The sequence below is a fragment of the Dermacentor silvarum genome, unplaced genomic scaffold (assembly GCF_013339745.2).
Source record: "Dermacentor silvarum isolate Dsil-2018 unplaced genomic scaffold, BIME_Dsil_1.4 Seq135, whole genome shotgun sequence".
In the NCBI taxonomy this organism is placed as follows: Eukaryota; Metazoa; Arthropoda; class Arachnida; order Ixodida; family Ixodidae; genus Dermacentor; species Dermacentor silvarum.
The window spans coordinates 21484-41988 of record NW_023605711.1 but is presented as its reverse complement, the minus strand read 5'-3'; the positions used below and the strand labels follow the sequence as shown (position 1 = coordinate 41988).

Here is a 20505-nt window from a genome sequence, read left to right as displayed (position 1 = left end):
CTAGTTTGTATTCCGCTAATACTGTTGCAAGGATATATGGCAGGAACAAGTAAAACAGGACTACAATAGACAAGGATAAAAGACCTGACACAGGTCTAGGATGGACACAGAAATACTCAAAACACATAATGTATGTCAGCAAGTGCTTTTATGATAAGGAAATGTGTCACAGCTCTTGTGAACCATGTTTGTGTGCATTACTACTCGTCCTTCTTCCTTTGTTTTAAAAAAAAGTGCAACAAACAAAGTAAAGAAGGGATTGCCAAACACTTCTCAATTTGTTGTTTTGGTTCATGTGGTGTGGTTTAAAAGTAATGACAATGCAATAATGCTTGCATGTCAACGAAGATCTGTATAGATGAGTCTGTCATGTGGTTTTTGGCAGCTCTTTTTTATTACATGTTCCTGTCAGTGATATCGCTTGTTCAAGTAGAATGTGTCCCAAAGAATACCGCTGCCTGTGTTAACCATGTGGGAAAGTTGCCAGAAACACCCTGAACTTTCGGCTGCCAGGCAACAAAAACCTCTATTTCTCCCTTGTTTTCCTCTTTAAAAATAATACCCAATTTTTACCCCTCCTATTTCACGAAATATAAATCCAGAAAATGAATAACCCTAAATATATGCCATTGTCATTGTTGCTACCTGGCTTAGCATTAACCTGGTGTGCCTCTTTGTTCTTCTCATTGTGCAGGTCGGTCACAGACCCCCGAGATGGCAAGCGAGTGGCCCTCAAAAAGATGCCCAATGTTTTCCAAAACCTGGTCTCCAGCAAGAGAGTCTATCGTGAGATCAAGATGCTCTGCTTCTTCAAGCATGAAAATGTAAGTCCTGATCAAGTGGCCCGCCCTGGGGGAGAAATAGTGTGTGTCGGATGTGCATGTACAAGGGAAAGATGCGCAAGGTACAGGTGCAGTGCATGAATTCTCAGTTATGGAAGTACGGAATCCATGAAAAAGACTAATGCGTTAATGCTGTGGCTAGCAAGCAACTTCAACCTTGTCACGGCTTCTGTATGTCAGATGCTTCTGTGAAGAGCTCTGCAGGGAGTGTTACGCTAGGCCAATGAAGGCGAGTCATTGCTTGTATGCCAACTTTCCCGGTGCTCCTACTTCAGCTTCAACCGATAGCATGTTTTGTCCTTTCCAGTAGTATGTTGACATGAAGCAGTACCGTAGCGAAATGCTTGGCTGTCAAGTGCAGCATGAGTGAGTCTGAGTGAAGGCTATCCTTTTGTGTTTGGAACTCCAAAACCATTGCACTAAAGTATTTTTTTTTTCTTCCCCTCTTAAAGGGTGAACATGAGCAACTCCCAAAGTGTGCAAGTGCTGCAAAAACTGATGTTAAAGGCCTTAAAATAAGTTGGGTGCACTCACTCACCAGGGTCTCGCACCCATTGCAAAGCTCTAGATAGTGAGTGCAAACAGGAATGTGTGCCTGTGTGTGTGGATTGTAATGCGCATGTGAGGGCAAGAGCTTATACTTGAATAAGACTCTGCTGAATGTCGCCAAAGTATGCCAGGGTATGCCACACATAGTTGCAAAGTGCAGCAATGCTGGGTGGGCACAAGGTGCCAGAGATTGGTACACTCACTCATCAGTGTGACTGCATATATACCTGAACAAAACATTGCCGAATGTCATCGTGGTTTGTAAAAGGCATGGCTCGCATAGTTCGGAGTTGGCTAGTTGGAACCATTGCCCTTCTGGATTATGAAAAATTTCTGTTCCTTGCAGGTCTTGTCAGCGCTGGATATCCTACAGCCTCCACATTTAGATTTCTTTCAAGAAATGTATCCTTTTTTTCAATTTGCCATGGTTGTATAACTTTACTGCTTGAATAACAGCAATTCCACCGTGGTGCATTGATTTCAAGTTCATGGTGTTTTTAATGTACCTTTTCTTGTACAGCTACTGTATTAGTGGGATGCAGGTGTTCAAGAATGTCTTCTGCATGTTCTTGTAGAGTCCGCGTAGAATGGCAAACTTCGAGTACACTCGACTATCACAATTGCATCCTTAGATATATTCTCTTCAATGCGTGATAGTCATGTAATGTTGGGAATTATTAGAGCAGTGAAAAGTTGAGAAAGTTCGTAAGTATTTGTGCTACTGAAAGGGAGGACACAAACACCACAAATGCCTTTTCGTGTCTGTGTTTGCAGCAGGGATCACTTGGTTACAGTGACAGCAAATGTGACTGAACGAGGTGTCTATGCTCATCTGTCGTATTTCTCTCCATGAAATCTTCCTTGACCGCTGCTGCACAGATATGTCACAACAGAACTGATGCAGAGTGATCTGCACAAGATCATAGTTTCTCCACAGCCACTTACTTCAGATCACCTGAAAGTTTTTCTTTACCAGATATTGAGAGGTGAGTGTCACCATCCCCTTGCCTTGGCCACCCTCACACCCATTTTGTGGCAGTGGCTTATCAATCTACTCATTTCCACAGGCCTCAAGTATTTACACTCCTCAAGGATACTTCACAGGGACATCAAGCCTGGCAACCTCTTGGTTAACAGCAATTGTGTTCTTAAGGTGAGTCTGTCATGCCTTGCTATTTTCTCCCGCACATTATTTTAATGACTGCCCAGGCAAGCTATGTATGTTTTATATATATACATGCAAGCAGTACAAAAAATTGTAATGAAATAATTTTTGCAATGCAATCTTGTTTCTAAATCACTTTCATTGCTGAAGTTTTTTGTCTCAAGCTACACTGTTCAGTTGATCAGCAGAACATCAGTTGTCGAATTGTCAAAGCAAGGCTGGAGGTGTGTTGGTACATACTTGTACTTCAGCTGTTCTTACAAAAAATGTCTTACAAAAAGTAAAGTTTTGTGTGCTAGGGTGCAAGGTTTTTTTGGCTGTACAATGTCCTTGCGAACTATATTATTTAGTGGTCGGTGGATGCTTTTCTTGGAGCACCTTTTGGCAGCAGAAGGCATGACATGTTGTGCAAATGCCTTTGTTAGAACACTCCTTGGCTGCAGGAGAGGTATTATTTTTGATAGTTATTGCATGGTCAGGGAAAGCAGATTTAAAATGATGGATGGTTCTGTACAGGTTAAGTTGCTGTAGAATGGCTTTGCAACACAGAGCCAACCAAACATTTCACAGGCTTGCTTGAACTTGAACAAGCCAGAGTTAAGAACTGCCAGAGTTGAATTGCGAATTAAGGTGTGTTACGCATGATGTGCCGATTTCGATGCTCTATGCCTTGCTTCCTTGCCCGATCATCCAGATCTGCGACTTTGGGCTGGCCCGTCTGGAGGAGCGGGATGAACAGCGGCACATGACACAGGAAGTTGTGACTCAATACTATCGGGCCCCGGAGCTGCTCATGGGAGCACGTCACTATGGTTCGGCCGTTGACATCTGGTCCGTGGGCTGCATATTTGCTGAGCTGTTGGGACGGCGCATCCTGTTCCAAGCACAGACTCCCATCCAGCAAGTGAGTAACTGCTTGTGGTCAGGGTCTTGCTAGCTGCTGCAATTAATCTAGAGGTACTACGATTTTGATGGCACTAAAAATGACTGCAAGTCAATACAAAGCCATAGGGGTCATTCGCAGCTTTGTCACTTTCAGACTTTTACCTCTTCTTTACTGAAACTCTGAAGGCAAAAATTGAATCAGAAATTGAGTGTTTAATTATTCGTGTTGATATCAAATAACTGTAACAAAGCATTTTTGCAAAGTAGTATATCGAGGGAGTTTAGTACCACATTTTATCATTGGCAGCAGCAGTTCTGCCCTGCATTTGTCATTTTCTCACCTTTGAGAACTCTGTTCTGTTGCAAAAAGTAATGCTTTGGACACCTTGGAGCACACATTTGTCGCTTTAGTTGACTCAGTATCTGCCTCTAGTGTCCTTTAAAAGTGGTTTAAGGCTTCTGCAAGAGTCGTCCTCGATGGCTCACAGTATTACCATGTGTTTGTGCACAGCTGGAGCTGATCACGGAGCTGCTGGGCACTCCCCTGCTGGAGGATATGAAGCACGGTTGTGAAGGTGCCCGTGCCCACCTGCTGCGGCGTCCCACCAAGCCGCCCTCCTTGGCAGCTCTGTACACCCTTTCACCACAGGCAACCCACGAGGCAGTCCACTTGCTCTGCCAAATGCTCGTCTTCAACCCTGTACGTGCTGCTTTCCTCTCTATTTGTGGCTAATATAATCTAAAGAGAAAGCCCCTAGTGGCAGAGAAAAGATTGCAGGTTGACCTGCGTTGCGCTGCTGAGATGAGGTGGTGGGTTCAATCCTGGCCGCGGCAGCCGCATTCTGATGAGAGAGGAATGTAAAAACACTCGTCTTCCGTGCAGTGGTAGCATGTTAAAGAAACCCAGGTGGTCAAAATTACTCCAGAGCCCCTCATTATGGTGTGCCTTGTAATCAGATCGTGGCTTTGGCATGCAGAACCTCAGAATTTAACCTTGCAGATTGAGTGCCTAGCCACTGCATCAATATTCCAGTGGGGACGGAATGTGGCTGCACTTTATATTACACAAATTACAGGACTATGCCTGACCAGGACAACATTTTCGACAGTGTTGGTCACTGTAGCATAACTGAATGCCATTTTAATGTAATAGTAATGCATTTTGGGTAACAAAAGGAAAGAAAGATGGCTTGTGCTTGGGTTCGCCACATGGGACCCCAAGCACAATCCCACATAGGCACGAGATTGAATCCTGCAGGCACAATATCTTCATAGTCGGGGATTTTGAACTTGTGAGAGGGAAAAGCCATTGCCATTTTTCACCATACTTAACACGTTTTATCACTCTTGAATGGAGTGACAGGAGCTGTCTTGGAGCTCACATTGTTATACTATAGCATACATTTGAAGCAACTAACTACAGCAACCCCATTACAATGCAGTGCTGTAGCTTGCATAGCACATAGTGAGACCACAAGTGCATTCCTGCATACTTATCGCTTTAGTAATAACAAGTGTCTAGGTGTTATGTAATGCCCTATGGGCCTTTAGGGTACTTGAATAAAAAAATTAAAAATAAATAAAAAGCGGGGCTTGAGTGTTGTGTGGACGCTCGGAGTGTGAACGCTATACATGCAAAGACCCTGCATGTAGACAGCTCCAAGAATCATGGAGCCCTTCATGTAAAATACCATGTACAATTGTATATATAAAAAAGTTGTCATTCTTGTGAGCAGACCACTCATAACAGAGAAAAGGGTAATTCTGCAAGTAATGCCTGTCAATCAGGCTACTAATACAAGGGTCACACAGTGCACTTTCAACCATGATTGGTTCCCTCCTTCAGCTTGCATGAAGGAGACAATCGTGATCAAAAGTACACCATGCAATACCCGCAGAAGGGACTCCTGCTGTTGGCTGAGATGCAGTGTTGCATGTTGTGAAGAAATCAATTATGCCTAATGCTCTGTAGTTACCAAAGCATTTATACGTTTGTTATCTCGCATTGCTTGTGTCTCAATTCATTGTGGCACAGTAAGTACCTTGAAAAAGTGCAAACGGTCATTAGTAGCTCATTCCAGCCTCTGCCATGAGAAACAGCAGTGTTATATAGTCAGCACTGTGCATTGCAGTGCAAATTTTTTGGCCCGAGAAGCCTCTCGCGAAGCTAGACAGTAGAGTTTCAATTTGTCTGTCTCTGTGTTACTCTTCACGGCGTACCAGGTTACCGGAGACGTGGACGCAAGTAACGGCACAAGCAGCAACATGTGGTGCGAGCATTGTCCAAACATGAGTTTAGAAGTGTTTTTGTGATATATGCATTATATTTAAAGAAAATTAATAAGAAAGGACTGCATGCCAATGCCGTACAGCAGCAGTCTTCTCTGGTTAAACGTTGCGCCACAAGATGGCACCACCAACTCGAGCATTCCTGCATCTCCGGTAACCAGGTATTTTGTAAATGGCAATGTGTTTACAGGCAGGCTATAACTCCATAATGACCACGCCCATGCAGGACAAGCGCATAAGCTGTGCGGATGCCCTGTCGCACCCTTACCTGGAGGAAGGACGGCTGCGATACCACTCGTGCATGTGCCGCTGCTGCCAGAGCACACCGGCGGGTCGCCACTATGTGGCTGATTTTGAACCTGTCGCACCACATGCCTTCGACGACTCTTTCGAGACTGAACTTCTCTCCGTGCACCAAGTGAAAGGTGAGCATGCAGTGATTGTCATTCTTAGCGAAACTACCATTAGTGGTGGGAAAGAAATGCATCATGCTCAGAGAACAGCAGTGTAGCTTGAACAAGCCACAGTTCGTGATATTGTAGCGAAATTACAAGAGAGAGGTGTGATAGGCAATGAACATTGATGAAACGAGGGGGCCATCTTAGGGAAAGTTTAACATTCAGAGCACTTTAGGCGGGCTACAAGTTACCTTCGTCCTTATTTCTTCATTAACAATTAGTATAAAGCTGGGTTAACAGCTCAACACTAGGCAAAGACAACGCACATGGAGTGATCAGCCACCTTGGCTCGCCGCATCATTGCAGCCTCCGCAAATTATCTCCCAAGATAGTGAACACGCACGCAGACAGCCATACGTAGCTACGGCCGCGCCAAAAGAGGAGACACATGCCTGCCTATACTTGCGGACAACTTTTCTTGGCTATGAAGCGAAGGCTATGCCACCAATGCGCAGCTCTTTCACCACTGCTGGAGGTAGTCCCGCAGTTCTGTTCAGAATTGCTTACGTGGGAAATAGAAAGCAATATTTTTTGTGTTTTACAGCACATAATTTGAAACGATACGTAACATTAATCAGTTAGCTACTGTTATTTTATTGTATATATAGTTTGCTCTTTCGAGTTCTCGCACACCTAACTCTGTACATATCGAATGTGTATAAACATTGATTGATTAATGCAGAGTTGTCTCGGCTCACTAAAGTAAAGAAGTTGTGCGAGGTCGGAGAAACCAAAACCAGTGGCAACCCCGCCTGGACTACATTGCAGATGAATACAGTCATGTGCAGTAGTTCCACCCCCGTAGCTTTCGCTTCATAGCCAAGAAAAGTTGTCCACGAGTATAGCACTTAGTATGTGCTACTGGTAATGACACATAACCAGTGCTACATTTACACCTATTACACACTCATCATAAGATAAATTGCTGATTGCATTAACATTGCCAATCTCCAGAGGAATGTGCCGCCATTTTTTTTTTCTCGGTAATTTGTATTGATGCTTAGCATTACAGCTTTTTCTGTTGTGTGTGGCTAGTGCTTCCCTAGTCAAACATAGTGCTTCTGTTGCTCACAACAAATGCCCTGGCGAGGCAATGACGCTGAATATATGCATTCAGCTCATATGCTGAACCTGTTGCACCATGTTCTTGCCAAGTGTGGTAAGGCTGTGTTTATGGCAAGCAATGAAAGTGGTAAAGAAAACTCATGGCTACTTTTTATTATCCATGCAGAAAAACTCCACAAGTTCATTCTGGAAAGGTGTGCCACTTCAAACCGGGTCCCACTCTGCATCAACCCTCTTTCGACTGCTTTCAAGAGCTTTGCTAGGTAAGAGATGCTACTGTTAAAGGGATACGGACACAAAAGTTGGCGGGTAGTTTTTTGCATCGGAACAAAAGTTGTATTTGAAAAAAAAAAGAATGAGAAACATCTTTTTTTGCGATTTTCTGTTGCACCTTGCCTCTAAGCGGCCGCCGGCAGAAGCTGAAATTTGACATCATAACACCCACCCACCCGCGCGCGCGGCTAAGGTCGGCCACAGCTGTCGCAGTGTTTCCGGGGGTGTCGGTCCCTTGCAGAGTTTGTTTAACCCCTTTCGGTGATCTTCGCACGTAGTCCGTCTGAAACATTATCCCCGTCGGCGCTCCACGCAGGTGGTGCGTCTTACATGCGCCTTCCCGCGGTCGTCACTTGGTATTGACGCGTTCGCCGCGGCGGAAGGAAATGCCTAGACATTGCTGTTATAACAGCATCGTCAGTCGTGACACGCCGTCGCACACGTTTCGCAGAGACGAGAAGGTGCGTAAACTTTGGATACCTGCCTGTCAGCCATCACGCCCCGCCTGGAGACCTCTAAAAAAATTACTTATTTGTGCGGACCACTTCATTGACAATGATTATGTGACCAGCCCGGCTGTGCTGAAAAGCCTCGGCATGCCGCTCAAAAGGCAACGCCTAAAGCCTGACGCTGTGCCATCGGTCTTCTCAGGAAAACGCAAGGCAGAAATGATCAGTGGCGCGTTTGAAAAAAGGAGGCGAAAAGATGTCGGTGCTGTTTTCGTCCAATTGCAGCTTTCTTGAGCAGTGTGAGGGCGAGGCTGGGGTGAGATGCCCGAGGCTGGGCACGAAGGCAGTAATGTCTTAAAATGTTGGCAAAGCATAGTAAAACAATATAAGGCTGGCATGTGCGAGCGCAACTCACGATATCAGTCCTACATGGCAGTGGGGCAGACACACACACAGCACTGCTTCTCCACAGGCTAAACTCGGGAAAAACTGGGGAGAACGCCAGACAGGTGCTGCCGTCTGTGGGGTGGCTGGTGAAGTGGTCGCGAGTCTCTGAGGTACTGATACCTCACAGCAGTTGCTCACACAGACGGCATTTCTATTAACCCTTTGAGGGTCAAAGAAGATAAGCACACTGAAAAATGGTTGTGTGCACGTCCGGAAACCGAAACAAGTGAGAAGCCTTCGTCTTATCGCCAACAAGGTGCGATAGAGCTTTTGTGGTCTCTAAAAAAGGAAACGCAAAAACGGCAGCATCGTTTGTGTATATAAGCGGCTGCCTGGGAACAGGTGTAATCGCACCGCGGTGGGCGATAAACGATCGAGTAACAAGCGGTCACCCTTTGAGAGATTTGAAACCAGATAGCCATCAGTTTAGCGCGTGCAACAAGCGGAATCCGCCGCAGGAGAAGACCGTAACTTGCCGCTGATGCCGTGCGCCGGATGCAAAAGCGAGAGCTGATGCGCCATTGCCATAAAAAGAAAAAAAAACGGAGAGGCATTGGTGCAAGTAAAAAATTCTACATCTTCCCGTCGAGTGGTAGCACATACCAAGCGAAAGAAATAATCGAAAGAAGCGCGCACTTTCCGCCGCCGCGCGCCCGGATGCGCGAGCGACAGCTGACGCGCCGTTTCCATTTAAAAAAAAACGAAAGGAGAGTGGCAGCACATACCCAGAGAAAGAAATAATCGAAAGAATCGCTGCACTTGTCGCCGCCGCGCAGGCGCGCCCGAATGCGCCAACGCGCCGTTGCCAAAAAAAAAACAAAAATGGAAAGGCATTGGCGCAAGTAAAAAATTCCACGTGTTTTCGTCGAGTGGCAGCACATGCCAAGCGAAAGAAATGATCGAAAGAGGCGCGCTTTTTAAATGTACAAGCGATACCGTACATGTACGCCATTGACCATTTTGAGGGTGTTCGCGGAGGCCGTACTTGTACGGTATTGACCCTGAAAGGGTTAACTACTATTCAGTCATCCACGCAGTGCTGAAGTACCCCGCAGCTGCCTCGACTTCGTGCGCTCTTCAAAAAGCAAGTTTATAGAGGAAATGACAAATAATTCTTGCATAAGTGTCTGGTGCAGAGCGAAATCTTCGTGCTACGGTTCGCACTTCCACGGCCGCCTGCTCTTCTTCGTCGCTTGACGCGGAAGGCTCGTAACCATAAGCGGTAATATTTCTAGCCAAGTTGGAATGGTCCTCGTCTTCAGACATGTACTCGTCGCTGGTAGAGGCACCAGAACTCGAATCTATGATTGCGATGGCGGCTTTGGCACGCTTCGAATGACCGCAGCCGGCCGGCTTTCTATCCGACGAGGGTGTCATGACGTCACGCCTTCCAACTCCCGCGGGTCGGGCGCCTCGCCGCGCGCTCATAAAAATTCCAAAAATAAAGCCATTGGCTCAATAATGAGCTAAGTGACTATTTCTTTTCGGTGTAATCACACACTGAGGATTCATTTTCAGCATTTTCGTAAAACTTTCAGATTTTGTGTCCGTATCCCTTCAAGAATGCTTAACAGGTTATACTGATATCATTGCTACCATCTAATGAGGTGTCTCATTCTATAGTACAATCATTTCGTTCTCCTGGTGCCAACATATGCGGCAGAAACTTTGTGGCTAACAACAAAGCTTGAAAAGAAGACAAGGAGTGCACAACTAGCGATGGAGCAAGAAATGATAGGCTGTTACGTTTGGCGTATTCGCCGAAGAGCAGAGGCTGGTGTCATCGTGATACCGACGTCAAACAACATTCCACAGAGTCAGCATAGACACTGAGATGTCCGTGACGGCATATTGGTGGCGTTAGGCGGGAGAACAAGACGAGAGAGGGTTTCCCAGAACTTCGGCGAAAGGCACCAGTACCTGGATGGCTTTACCTTCTGGCAAGCTTGAATCATTGACCGCTCCCCGGTTATCAATGATACACTGTCTGGTATGCTTGCTTCCCCCTTTTCCAGGATCAGCTTGGGGGCAATGCGTGTGTTTTGTGCCGGCCTTCTCCTTGGAGGTGGTATGTTCGATACAAACCACTGGACTGGTTGATTGGGACGTTACCGGTTTCCCTGAGTGATCTGGGGAAGGTGGAGGGTTTTTAAGAGACATCCTCCACGTGTGATGTGTGCTATCCCAGAACAATGTACTAGTATGCTCCAACATGTAAATTATGCTTCGAGAGCGATGTAGCTGTGTGCTACGAAGTACTGCGCTCAGTGCTCCTGCCAGTATGAGTATGACTTTTGCTGTAAATAAGTTTGCCCTACCAATGTAAGTAAACTGCGTGTTCATTTTCTCCAACCTTTCGATCCCAATGCATGCCACGACTTCCAATTTTGGTGCATACGGCGTGCTAAATGTAAGCCAAACGCGGTTGTCCTCAGCAAGCTGCAGTGCGCTTAGCCAGTGGACTCGTGGCGGTAACCCGCAGCGGCCGCGGTATCTATGCTACATAGCCGACCGCAGCTACCAATAGCAGCCACGTATGGAAATCCGCTTTATTACCAAATAAAGGTCCTGAAAAAAGTGAGGAACACGGCTTCTGTTGAAAAGAGAGCGTTTGAGAGAAAGGTGACTTCGCGCTCCAGTTGCGAGCTCCATGCACCGGGTACGACAGCAAAACTTGGCAGAGATGTTCGCAGCAGCGTATGCGACTCGCAGACTATGTTATTTCACCAAGCCCGAGGGGTGGTTCAGGGCACCTTTAAGAAACAGGAAGACAACGGGAGTAGCTGATGTTCTTGTCGAGATTAGGAGAAAGAAATGTAGTTGTGCAGGCCATGTAATGCATGGAGCCAATTCTGTTAGTTACAGAATGGGTGCCAAGAGTAGGGAAATGCACTCGAGGACGGCAAAGAACTAGGTGGTGTGATGAAATGAGAAAATTTGCAGGCATAGAATAGTCAACTGAGTCGAGACTAAGATAATTGGAGATAGCTGGGAGAGGCCTTCGTCCTGCAGTAGATAAAAACTAGGTTGATTTTGATGGTAGTATCGTGAAACAGCTACAGAGGGAGTAACTGAAAAACGTCATACGGCTGATATGGTGTTTCGTTTTCATTGTCTTTTAACGACGATGTCAAGCCTGATAGCTGGTGTCTTTGCTGGTGCAGTTCGACGGTGGCGCATCCTTCGGAGCTGCCTCCGTCGCCCCACCAATGGGAGTGACACGGGCGCCCTCCCCTGCACCACCCGTGACCCTTGCTGTTGCCAGCCTTGGGGGCCCAAAGGCTGCAGCTGCCACAGCAGCTTCACCGACACGTCATTCACCACTGCGATCACCTCTGTCACCACCATCACCGCCTATCTACAACGGCGGCACTGCTCCCTCGGGTCCCCCAGTGGCAGCACCACTGCTGAGCCAACCAGCTGCGCGACACTCTCAGCACCAGTGCGGATTGGCTGCTGTCGACTGTCTGTCACTCTCTCGCACACATGCACGGGATTAGTGTTGATGGGGAGGCCTCACGGCTTAAGGGTGTGAGTCGAGGCGTCGGGAGCGTTTTGGTTGGTGGTCAGCTGTCTATTGAGCGACTCACCCGTAAGCGCTCCGTGAGAAGCTTGCGGCTGTCTTGTGTCAGCCATGAATGTGTCCAGCTTTGAGAAAGGTACAAAAAGGGCTTTGCGGAAAGAGCCATTTTCAAGGCTAGGAATGGAGTCACTTTACTTTTTCCTTAGTGGCACCTGCTGGAAAGAGGAAAAACGTTCTGCGAGTTTTCTTTTCTCTCTCCCTCTATTTTATAGCTTCGCACTTCAGTTCTGTCTCGTATTGCCATACCGCTTTTCTTTTTTCCTCTGCTTTTATCCAGGGTGTTCACCTGATAGCAGGATTCCTTATACTTTTTTTTTTTTCCGACCCTGTTCTGCCCTACTTGGATTCCTTAAGGAGGTCTTTGTTTGGTCTGGTTCACGTAACTGAAGAGACTTTATTGTGGCATCCCAAAAGAGAGATGCAGGAGCTCGGACCATCTGGCTCTCGGTATTCAGTTTAGTGAAATTTGTCGGGGACCACCGCAAATGCAAGAGGCTTTGGGACAAATTTTCACGTGACGCAATGCCTGGCCATGTGTCGCTTGCCCTGGGCAAGTGTAGTCACCCGTGACGGCAGACATCCATCGGCACTCCTAGCCTTACCCAAGGTTTCTCTTGGGGACTAGTAAAGAGCATGCTGCTACTCTTCTCACCCGCCTCTCTTACCGTCACCTTCCCTGCGACATCCTTTCCTTGTAGAGGAATAGCATGGCTTTTTCGTGTCCCTGTGCATGAGCGTGGAGCGTCTTGAGGTCATGGTTGCCTGTGCATCGTGTGGGGAGCACTTAGCCTAAAAAAAAAAGTGTGCATGAGTGTGTGTGTGTGTTTGCACGCCATGTTTGTGTACTTGTTTGACGCGAGAAACTTGACGTGGGGGTGTTTAAGTAAACAAAAAAGGTACAGTCTGGGGAGAGCTGTTGTAATGTCTTACTGTGATAACTGACTGTCGTTTCCCTTCTCTGTATGTGTGTCTTTTGCACGCTTTCACCCTTTGTAAGGCCCAACTTGGTAGTACCTCTTGTGACACGCCCTTTAGCTGACTTACCCGCAGGAAGTGCTGGTGCAGGTGATCAAAGCTTTTTGTTATGCTAAGCAGTGCTGAAATTTGTTTTTGACTATTAGCTTCCATAACTTTTCTTTTGCTGCTTTCAAATGGTCAGGGCTGGTCCAATTTGGAAACATTCATGTAAATGTTATGTAGGCAGCATTCACCTAATGTGATATGCTATGGTCCTAGGTTCACACTCTTTAAAAGCATTCAGACATCTCAGCTGATAGAAATTGAGTGAACAGGTTCACTTTACGTTCTCAGCATTTGACATTGCTTAGCCAAGACAATGATACCTGCCCTACAGAATGTTTTACCAATTTGAGGTGCCTGTCACTAGACTGGGGGCGTAGTATGCTTCTCGAAAAATCCTCATTCATCTCAGCATCCTGCGAGGTCGAATGCGTCCTTTATTCTCCTCCCCACTGTGCATTTCGTACGCGAAAGAACAGCCTGTGTGTGCGCTGGGAGAAAACGTCTCTTCGGACCAAAGCATGTACATACATCATTACCAGTCATGCTCACTCATCCATGTACATTATTTTGTACTCCTCATAGCTAGCTAGAAACGTATTAGCGTTGCAAATTGGGCAAGTTGGTAACGATCCATATTCACCACTTAATTAAGGCAGGGACAAGCAAGAAGAGAGGACAGCACATGTCCTGTGTTGTTCTGCTTGTCCCTGTCTTATGTGGTGCTGTTGAAAATGGATAGCTAGAAACACAGAAAAAGGAAGTGAACAATGTGTGGCACTGACGAACGCACAGAGTTCTCTCTCGCAGAAAAGTTGTGCTCTTTATTGCCTGCTGTCCGAGAAATCTCTCTCTCATTTTGTTGTCCCCTTCCCAGTCGTTTATTTTTCCCTTTCTTCGGCTAGTTCATCACATGCTTTCCAGTCTCCTGAATGACTGAATTCAAGTAGGAGAGTGGGTATTTACGACTGCTCTGACATCATTCACATGTGAACTTTGTATTAAGGAGCAGTTCAACTTAACACTTTTTTTTTTTTTTTAGCTTTAGAGCACAGGTTTTAAATTTCACTGCATTTTTGTTTTCCTTCGAGTTCTGTATATTCATCCTCTCGCCCACCACTATACCTGTCTTAGTTTGTTGTGTTGATTGCATGCGGTGCATCGGGTAGCCACCCTGGCTTAAGTTTTACGTTCGCATGCTCTTGGACAGCTTCATCACTTGTGAATGGTGATCTAATGGTGTTATTTTAATGTTGCCATTATTGCTTGTCCTGGTGTGTTCAGTAATACCTAGAATGTCCTCAATTTAGTGTGGTTGCTGATGTTCATATGACTGCAGTGATTGGTGCTGTCGTTAACGTCTTACCCACTCCCCCTTCCCCCTTTTATGTTGTTCATGTGATGAAAATACACCTTTTTTTAGTATGATCTCAGTATGTTGCACTTTCCTTTGCTTTTTTTTTTTCTTTTTTTTTTTTTCTCATTACGGTAGTGACGCTATCGCATCGGTGGTTGATTTCTTTTTGTTTCAAAGTATGTGGTGTATTCACAAAATATGGGTTGTCACTCCAAGCATTGTAATTCATGTACTGTGTGTAAGTGTTGCCCCACATAGGAACTTTTTGTACTCTTGCAAGGCCATTGTATGCAGCAGCATTGTATATAGCGAGGTTAATATTACTATCACCACCTTTTCAACTTACTGCAGGACAGTTTTCCTTCATTTTTTTTTCTTTCTCTCTCCCTCTCGGGTGTTACCTCTTCTTATTTCAACCTGTTTGTTGGTTTCTCAGCCAGTCATACTGCAGACATGTATCCTCGCAGTTCTTGGAGTTCTTACATGTCACTTCTTTTCACTGCGTTATCCTGCATTGAGCTGCATCATTTTACTTGGTGTTCTACCAGTGGTCTGACTTGCACGCCTGTGGGCTAAACCCTGCGTAGTAACTAGGCAAGCCATTTCTTTTAAACTCGTAAGCGCTGAGGAGTAGTTGGTGTGTTTTTCATCCTGTCTGTAAGCAATCTGACAAAGCCTCACTTATCCTCCAATGTGGCCCATGTACATACACAGTAAAATATATCACTGCATTAAGTGTCAAAGGCAAAGGACTTCTTTAAAATCTGTGTGTTTCTTATCAACTACTGGAGGTAAAAGGATGCAAGAAGCACCTTGGTGCACACGAAGTATTTGTAGCAGCAATGCCTAGTTGCGTGTAGCTGTCTATAGACACTGCTTTGTAGTCTGTAACTTTCGCAACTTGTGTTTTTTTTTTTTTTCCCTCCTGTTCTGGCACTAACACCACACACACTTTTAGCTATTGACGTGCCAAAGAACAAGTGCTTCTCGTGGTTTTTTTTTTTTTTTTTTAATCGACTAACACTTTGGCAGCGCCAGCATAATTGCAACCAGATCTCTGGACCTCCACATTTTTTTTTTTTTATGTTGTCTTGGCGCAGACAGATGTGTGGGTCAATTTCCTGCCATGTACTATAGTATAACTTATTTGTGTTTTCGTGTCCCTCGGGTACTTTTGTTTTTTCTCCTAGTATGTGGGGGCTGTAGGCTTTGACTTCAGAGGCAACTCCTAACATTATGCGAGAAACTAGTCGTAAGGACTGTGCGTCTTACACTGACCTCGGCTTCACACTGTCTTGTATGGATGCAATCGTCTGGACTTTCTCTCAATGGAAAAAAAAGGCTAACATAGAAATGATGGTTACTGTCTCTGCTATCGCAGCATTGCTTGAGATTGCTAATCAGAGTCTCGTATAATGAAGATTTGTTCACCTTGTTGTGCGTTTAGGTCTGAAGAACTCATCTGATCGCTTAGCTCTAGGGAGGCAGCAGGTCCAATACAAGCAGCCGCTTAGGATTGGGTAGATGTCGGCACAAATGTCCCTGGTAAGAGTTCAGGTTGTAGTACTAGAACATAGAGGTTTGTTTCAAGCTACAAATCGGAAAGAGCACTAGGCAGACGTACACTAGATATAAACAAGAGCTAAAGATTAAACGTTACCCTTTATTTCCTAAAGCCTATGCTTTTTGTGAAATGGTGCAAGATTGGGTCCAGTATATGGTGCTGAGAGCAGTGTAGTAGTCATATAGCACAGTAGAATAAAAGTGAAACAAAAGGTTAGGTTAAGGTGCTAACAAATTGCTAGAACAAAACTTGGAACAGCACGCAGAGTTTTTTTTTTTTTTACAAACTGTAGAGAAAGGCTGCACCACATGTAACAATCATCTAGCCTCCCATTTTGTCTGTGTGATGTTAGCAGAGCAGCTTGGAACAAAGCTTGTGCTTGCATTCCCTAGATAGGCTCCTAATCTGTGCATTTTTCAGCTGCTTCGTTAGCTGTGGACGTTCAGCTAGAGCTGTCTGTGCAGTTATTCCTGGAGTCGCTCTGCTTGTGTTCAGTGAGCATATGTTGTGAAGTCTACACCCTTCCTAACTATTACTGGGAAAAGAAGGAGGTGCTTTTTAACCATTTCTTTCTGTTCGCAGAGACATCCAACTGTAAACAGAGGTCCTTGTAAAGCAGCTAGTAACAAATTAAAATGATATTGGTGGAAAAAAATATATTAGGTTATCTATTTTGTGGAAACAGATTTATTAAAGCTCTCCTGCGGTAGAATATCAATTCTTTCACTGTGGGAAATTGAGTGCTGATAAGTGTTACCTGGAAGTTCACTACATTGAATCAATGAATCATCAGTGTGTTTGGCATTTTTTCTACATTTGTTTAAACCCCCCCCCAAATAATTCAATTATTTTCGTCAGTTCCATCTGGGTGAAATTAACGGAAGTCTACTGTATTCGTTACTGCTGTGCTTTAAGGCTGCAGTTGGGAGATCGATTAAAAGAGATCGATTACAAAATGATAAAATTTTGGTAATGAGCTAACATCATTCTGCCATTTGTCTTAGACAGTGTCCACCTCTTCATGCAACGGAATGCGGCAGAATTGCAATATCTACTAGAGGAGATCCTAGTAAGTCCGTTTCCATTAAGATAACTCTGTTTATACAGTCTACTACTACAAGCTTATGGTTTACACTTGTGCTGTGCACACTTACATGACTCGTCCCCCTAGGTTTAGGAAACTGCAAACACCTTCCGTGGTCCGCACACAGATGTCGTTGCCGAGGCAGAGTTTTGTTCCGCATGAGAGTTGTGCTGGCTGGCGAGGCAAAAGTGCCACGTTGATCAGTAACCTTGAGTGTTGGTCAGGCACAGTGCACCAAGTTGCGCGATAGATTGTATATTGTGGTTCATTGGTAGGCATCTCCTACGTTTTGGAGGAGTTTCCACTGCCGAATGTTTAGCACATGCAATTGCTGCCACCTAAAACCTCGGGTACGACAATCTTGGCCCTCCACTTGTGCCGCCCTATGCCCCCTCCCTTTTTTGTGTGTGCAGTTTTCAATATAGGGCTGGTAGCCATCAGAGGTGGTGAAAAGTTTTCACACACTCTGCTATCCAGCGTTATGTTACTGTAAGGCAATAGCTTCTGCCCCCCTTTGTTTAATGACACTCCTTCAAGCTACTCTTAATACACCAACCACTACTATTTTATCGCTGTTTGCATATTTCACTTCTAGTGTATGTGTGGAAGCAGGTTCACTTTGCTGTTTTGCCACTCTGTAATGATTGTAATCTTGCCGCTACAACTGGCAAATGTGGTGTTATGCTCTACCGTGCTGCTCTGTTCATGCCTTTCTTCCCGCTGTAGATAAGAATCTGTGTGTATGATAAAATGTAGTCAGTGAAGGTCGTGATGTTTTCACACTGTATCTCCATAGTGGGCTTGCAGCCAAGAAATGGTGCAAGGAAACATTCAAAGTTGAGGCTGTGACGAAATGTGGTACTATGTAGCAGCAAGTGGCATTGCTTGTCGTACACGCCTTCGGAAAAAAAAAAATTGTCTGCTTGCTGTAGTCCTGGACAGGTTGAAGATGATGCATTTTGTTTCCTGGAGTAGCGTTCTGGAGCTGTCACACTCAGTGGTACCTAAGGCGGTTTTATCATGAGAATAAGTAGTTTCCAAGCTGTTGCTTTATTCCTGGAGACACCTTCAGTGCCCTCTTTCACATCATTTGCAGGACTGCCAAAGCACAGGTTCAGTAGCTGGTTGAAAATGATGACACTCGTTTGATATAACATCCAGCATCAACGCCTCACAGTAGCAAAGGATATCATGCGTTGATGTATTTCTGCTGCCTGTTGTGTTGGTGCAACTGAAAGCAAGTTTGGAAGTAATGCCACCAAAGTGTACATTCACACTCAGTCCTTCAGTCACGTCTCGCTTGCACCAGTTTAACCATTTGGAGTGCGCTGACAGCAGTACCTGCAAAGGTGACAGCTCCCAAATGCATCTCCTCCTTGTCGCTGGTCCACTACGTCCTGTAGACGAGCTCGCTGTATTTATGTCATCTCAGCCCTTGATGAGGAGAGAAACAGGTTATAACCACAGAAGGTGCTCATGTTTTAAGATCAACAATGCTATCAATGAGATGTGCTTTAATTCTCCTCCTGGCTTGCAGTAGACCAGACAAAGTGGTCCACTGATTACAAATTTGCCTGCACGCAAAGACTGCACCATATTGAAGTAATTTACTGCTGCATGCAAGGACAGCAGGAGCGTCGGATAACATTGAGAAAGGTACAGCCTTCAACACACCTAGCTTGAACATGTGAAATGACTTCAAGCAGCCTTGTACAGCAGGCGCTAGGCTTCTGGAAAAAAGAGGTGACCATAGAATGCACTTTCACTAGTGAAAAGGTGCAGAAAGCATGTTTGCATTAAATGTATTGTAGGCTGTACTTGCAAAGCTGAGATGTTACTTGAAGTCACTGAAAAAAACTACTGGCATCGTACCTCATGCATTTAGAGATTAAGCTGCATGTGAAAGCCATTGTTGTAGCTGCATGTAAGCATGTTGAGGACTATGGAAGCTCTTATTCGGATTAAAATTTTTAAAAAATGTGGTAATGTCTCTCAGCAACTCTGACATATTTCTATATTGCACTGTGGACCCCTTTGCTAATTATCAAGTTTGCATATTCATGTGATGCTTCTGCTGAACTAATGGCTGCGCAGGCTATCATTCGAACAAGGACAAAACACCAAGTGTATGTGGCCATGCTCATCCATGATGTACAATACTGAAATCGTGCAAACTACAACGGCACCTTTCATCTTGTAAAACCTTTATTTGCACATAATTTGCCGATTTGGAAGTAAGCCGTGCCTCCATTGTTGGCCGTATTGCTATTTCGAAATGTAGCTTGATAATTTGAAAATGGGCCTGCCGGCACTGTAGGCCATTTTGGCTGATTTGCACAGAATGGTGTTTGTACCACATTTGTCACCAAAAGCAGCAGCATTTGTATGGCTTTGGCCCGAGACTTCTTGAGAAAAATTAGTTCTGTGAAAACGCATGGTGCTTGCACATCTCAGAAGCAGCATGCCACGCCCGTCGGGTATCGTTTGTCAAGAGCAGAGCCTTTTGTATGTCACCAGTAGCTTCTGTACGCATGTGCTCTTCAGTGTGCGGTTTCATTTCTTGTGGGTGTGCGTTTTTTTGTACACGACTACTAACAACTGCTGTTCATCACCACCACCACAACTACTACTACTGTACTATTATTACTACTGTTTGCACACTGCTTAGGTGGAATGCTCTCCAAATGTGTATTAGTCAGCACACTTTATGAATTGGGTGGAGTTTGGTGTTGTGCCTTCCAGGGAAGAATATTTCCATCTTCCTCACAAGTCTCTTGTAGGTCTTTTTAAGAATGTGGTGTGTACTCGTCCTGTCGTGGTCTCTTTCTTTTTTTGTCCTCTGTTGTGAATGTTCTTAAATACCGATTCACAGTGCTCATTGGTGGAAACTATGAATAGAGTTTTGTTTTGGTTTGTTTACTGGCCGTCTCTTGTCTTTACTTTGTCATCCAGCAACACACACAGCATGCAACATGAAAAAAAAAAATGAGAGCAGCTGCAATATGGTGTACAGGATTTGAAAACATTTAGGTGGGAAGGAGGGTTGAGGCGCTTGGTGAATGATGACCACAGTGCAAAGTAAAGCAGTAGTCAGAACTCTTAACGGAGTCGCATCTAGTATCAAAATACCTTCATTATATCCAATATTTGTTATAAGCATATATTCTTTACTTACCGATATTGGTGAGAAATGTTTTAGATTTATTTCGGTATGTCCGCGATCATTATATACTGTAATAAACTATACTCGATGACAATTATAAGAAATTGGTACAAGTTAAACTTAAACTGCATTGCATATGCACCCTGTACTTTCATGTTCCATAACAGTTGCCAAGACACTGATATTGAAAGCACACTTCTAATGTCGTGGAACGTCGCTGAGTGTATAAATGTATGTGTATAAATTATCAGATCACTCTTGCCTTGGATAAGTAATCGCTGCTGAATTGTTAGGTTGTTGACTGTAGTTTTC

At 44.9% G+C, this 20505-nt stretch overlaps 1 protein-coding gene across 1 annotated transcript; it reads left to right on the top strand.

Moving 5' to 3' along the window:
• Positions 1–608: 608 nt before the first annotated feature.
• On the top strand, positions 609–19949 carry LOC119434606 (serine/threonine-protein kinase NLK2-like). Its single transcript, XM_037701718.2, is given in 10 exon segments — positions 609–824; positions 1738–1793; positions 2271–2377; positions 2459–2544; positions 3251–3460; positions 3953–4141; positions 5957–6155; positions 7420–7516; positions 11587–11615; positions 11618–19949. Coding segments are annotated over 10 exon segments (1479 nt in total). The 5' UTR covers positions 609–623; the 3' UTR covers positions 11923–19949.
• Positions 19950–20505: the final 556 nt, after the last annotated feature.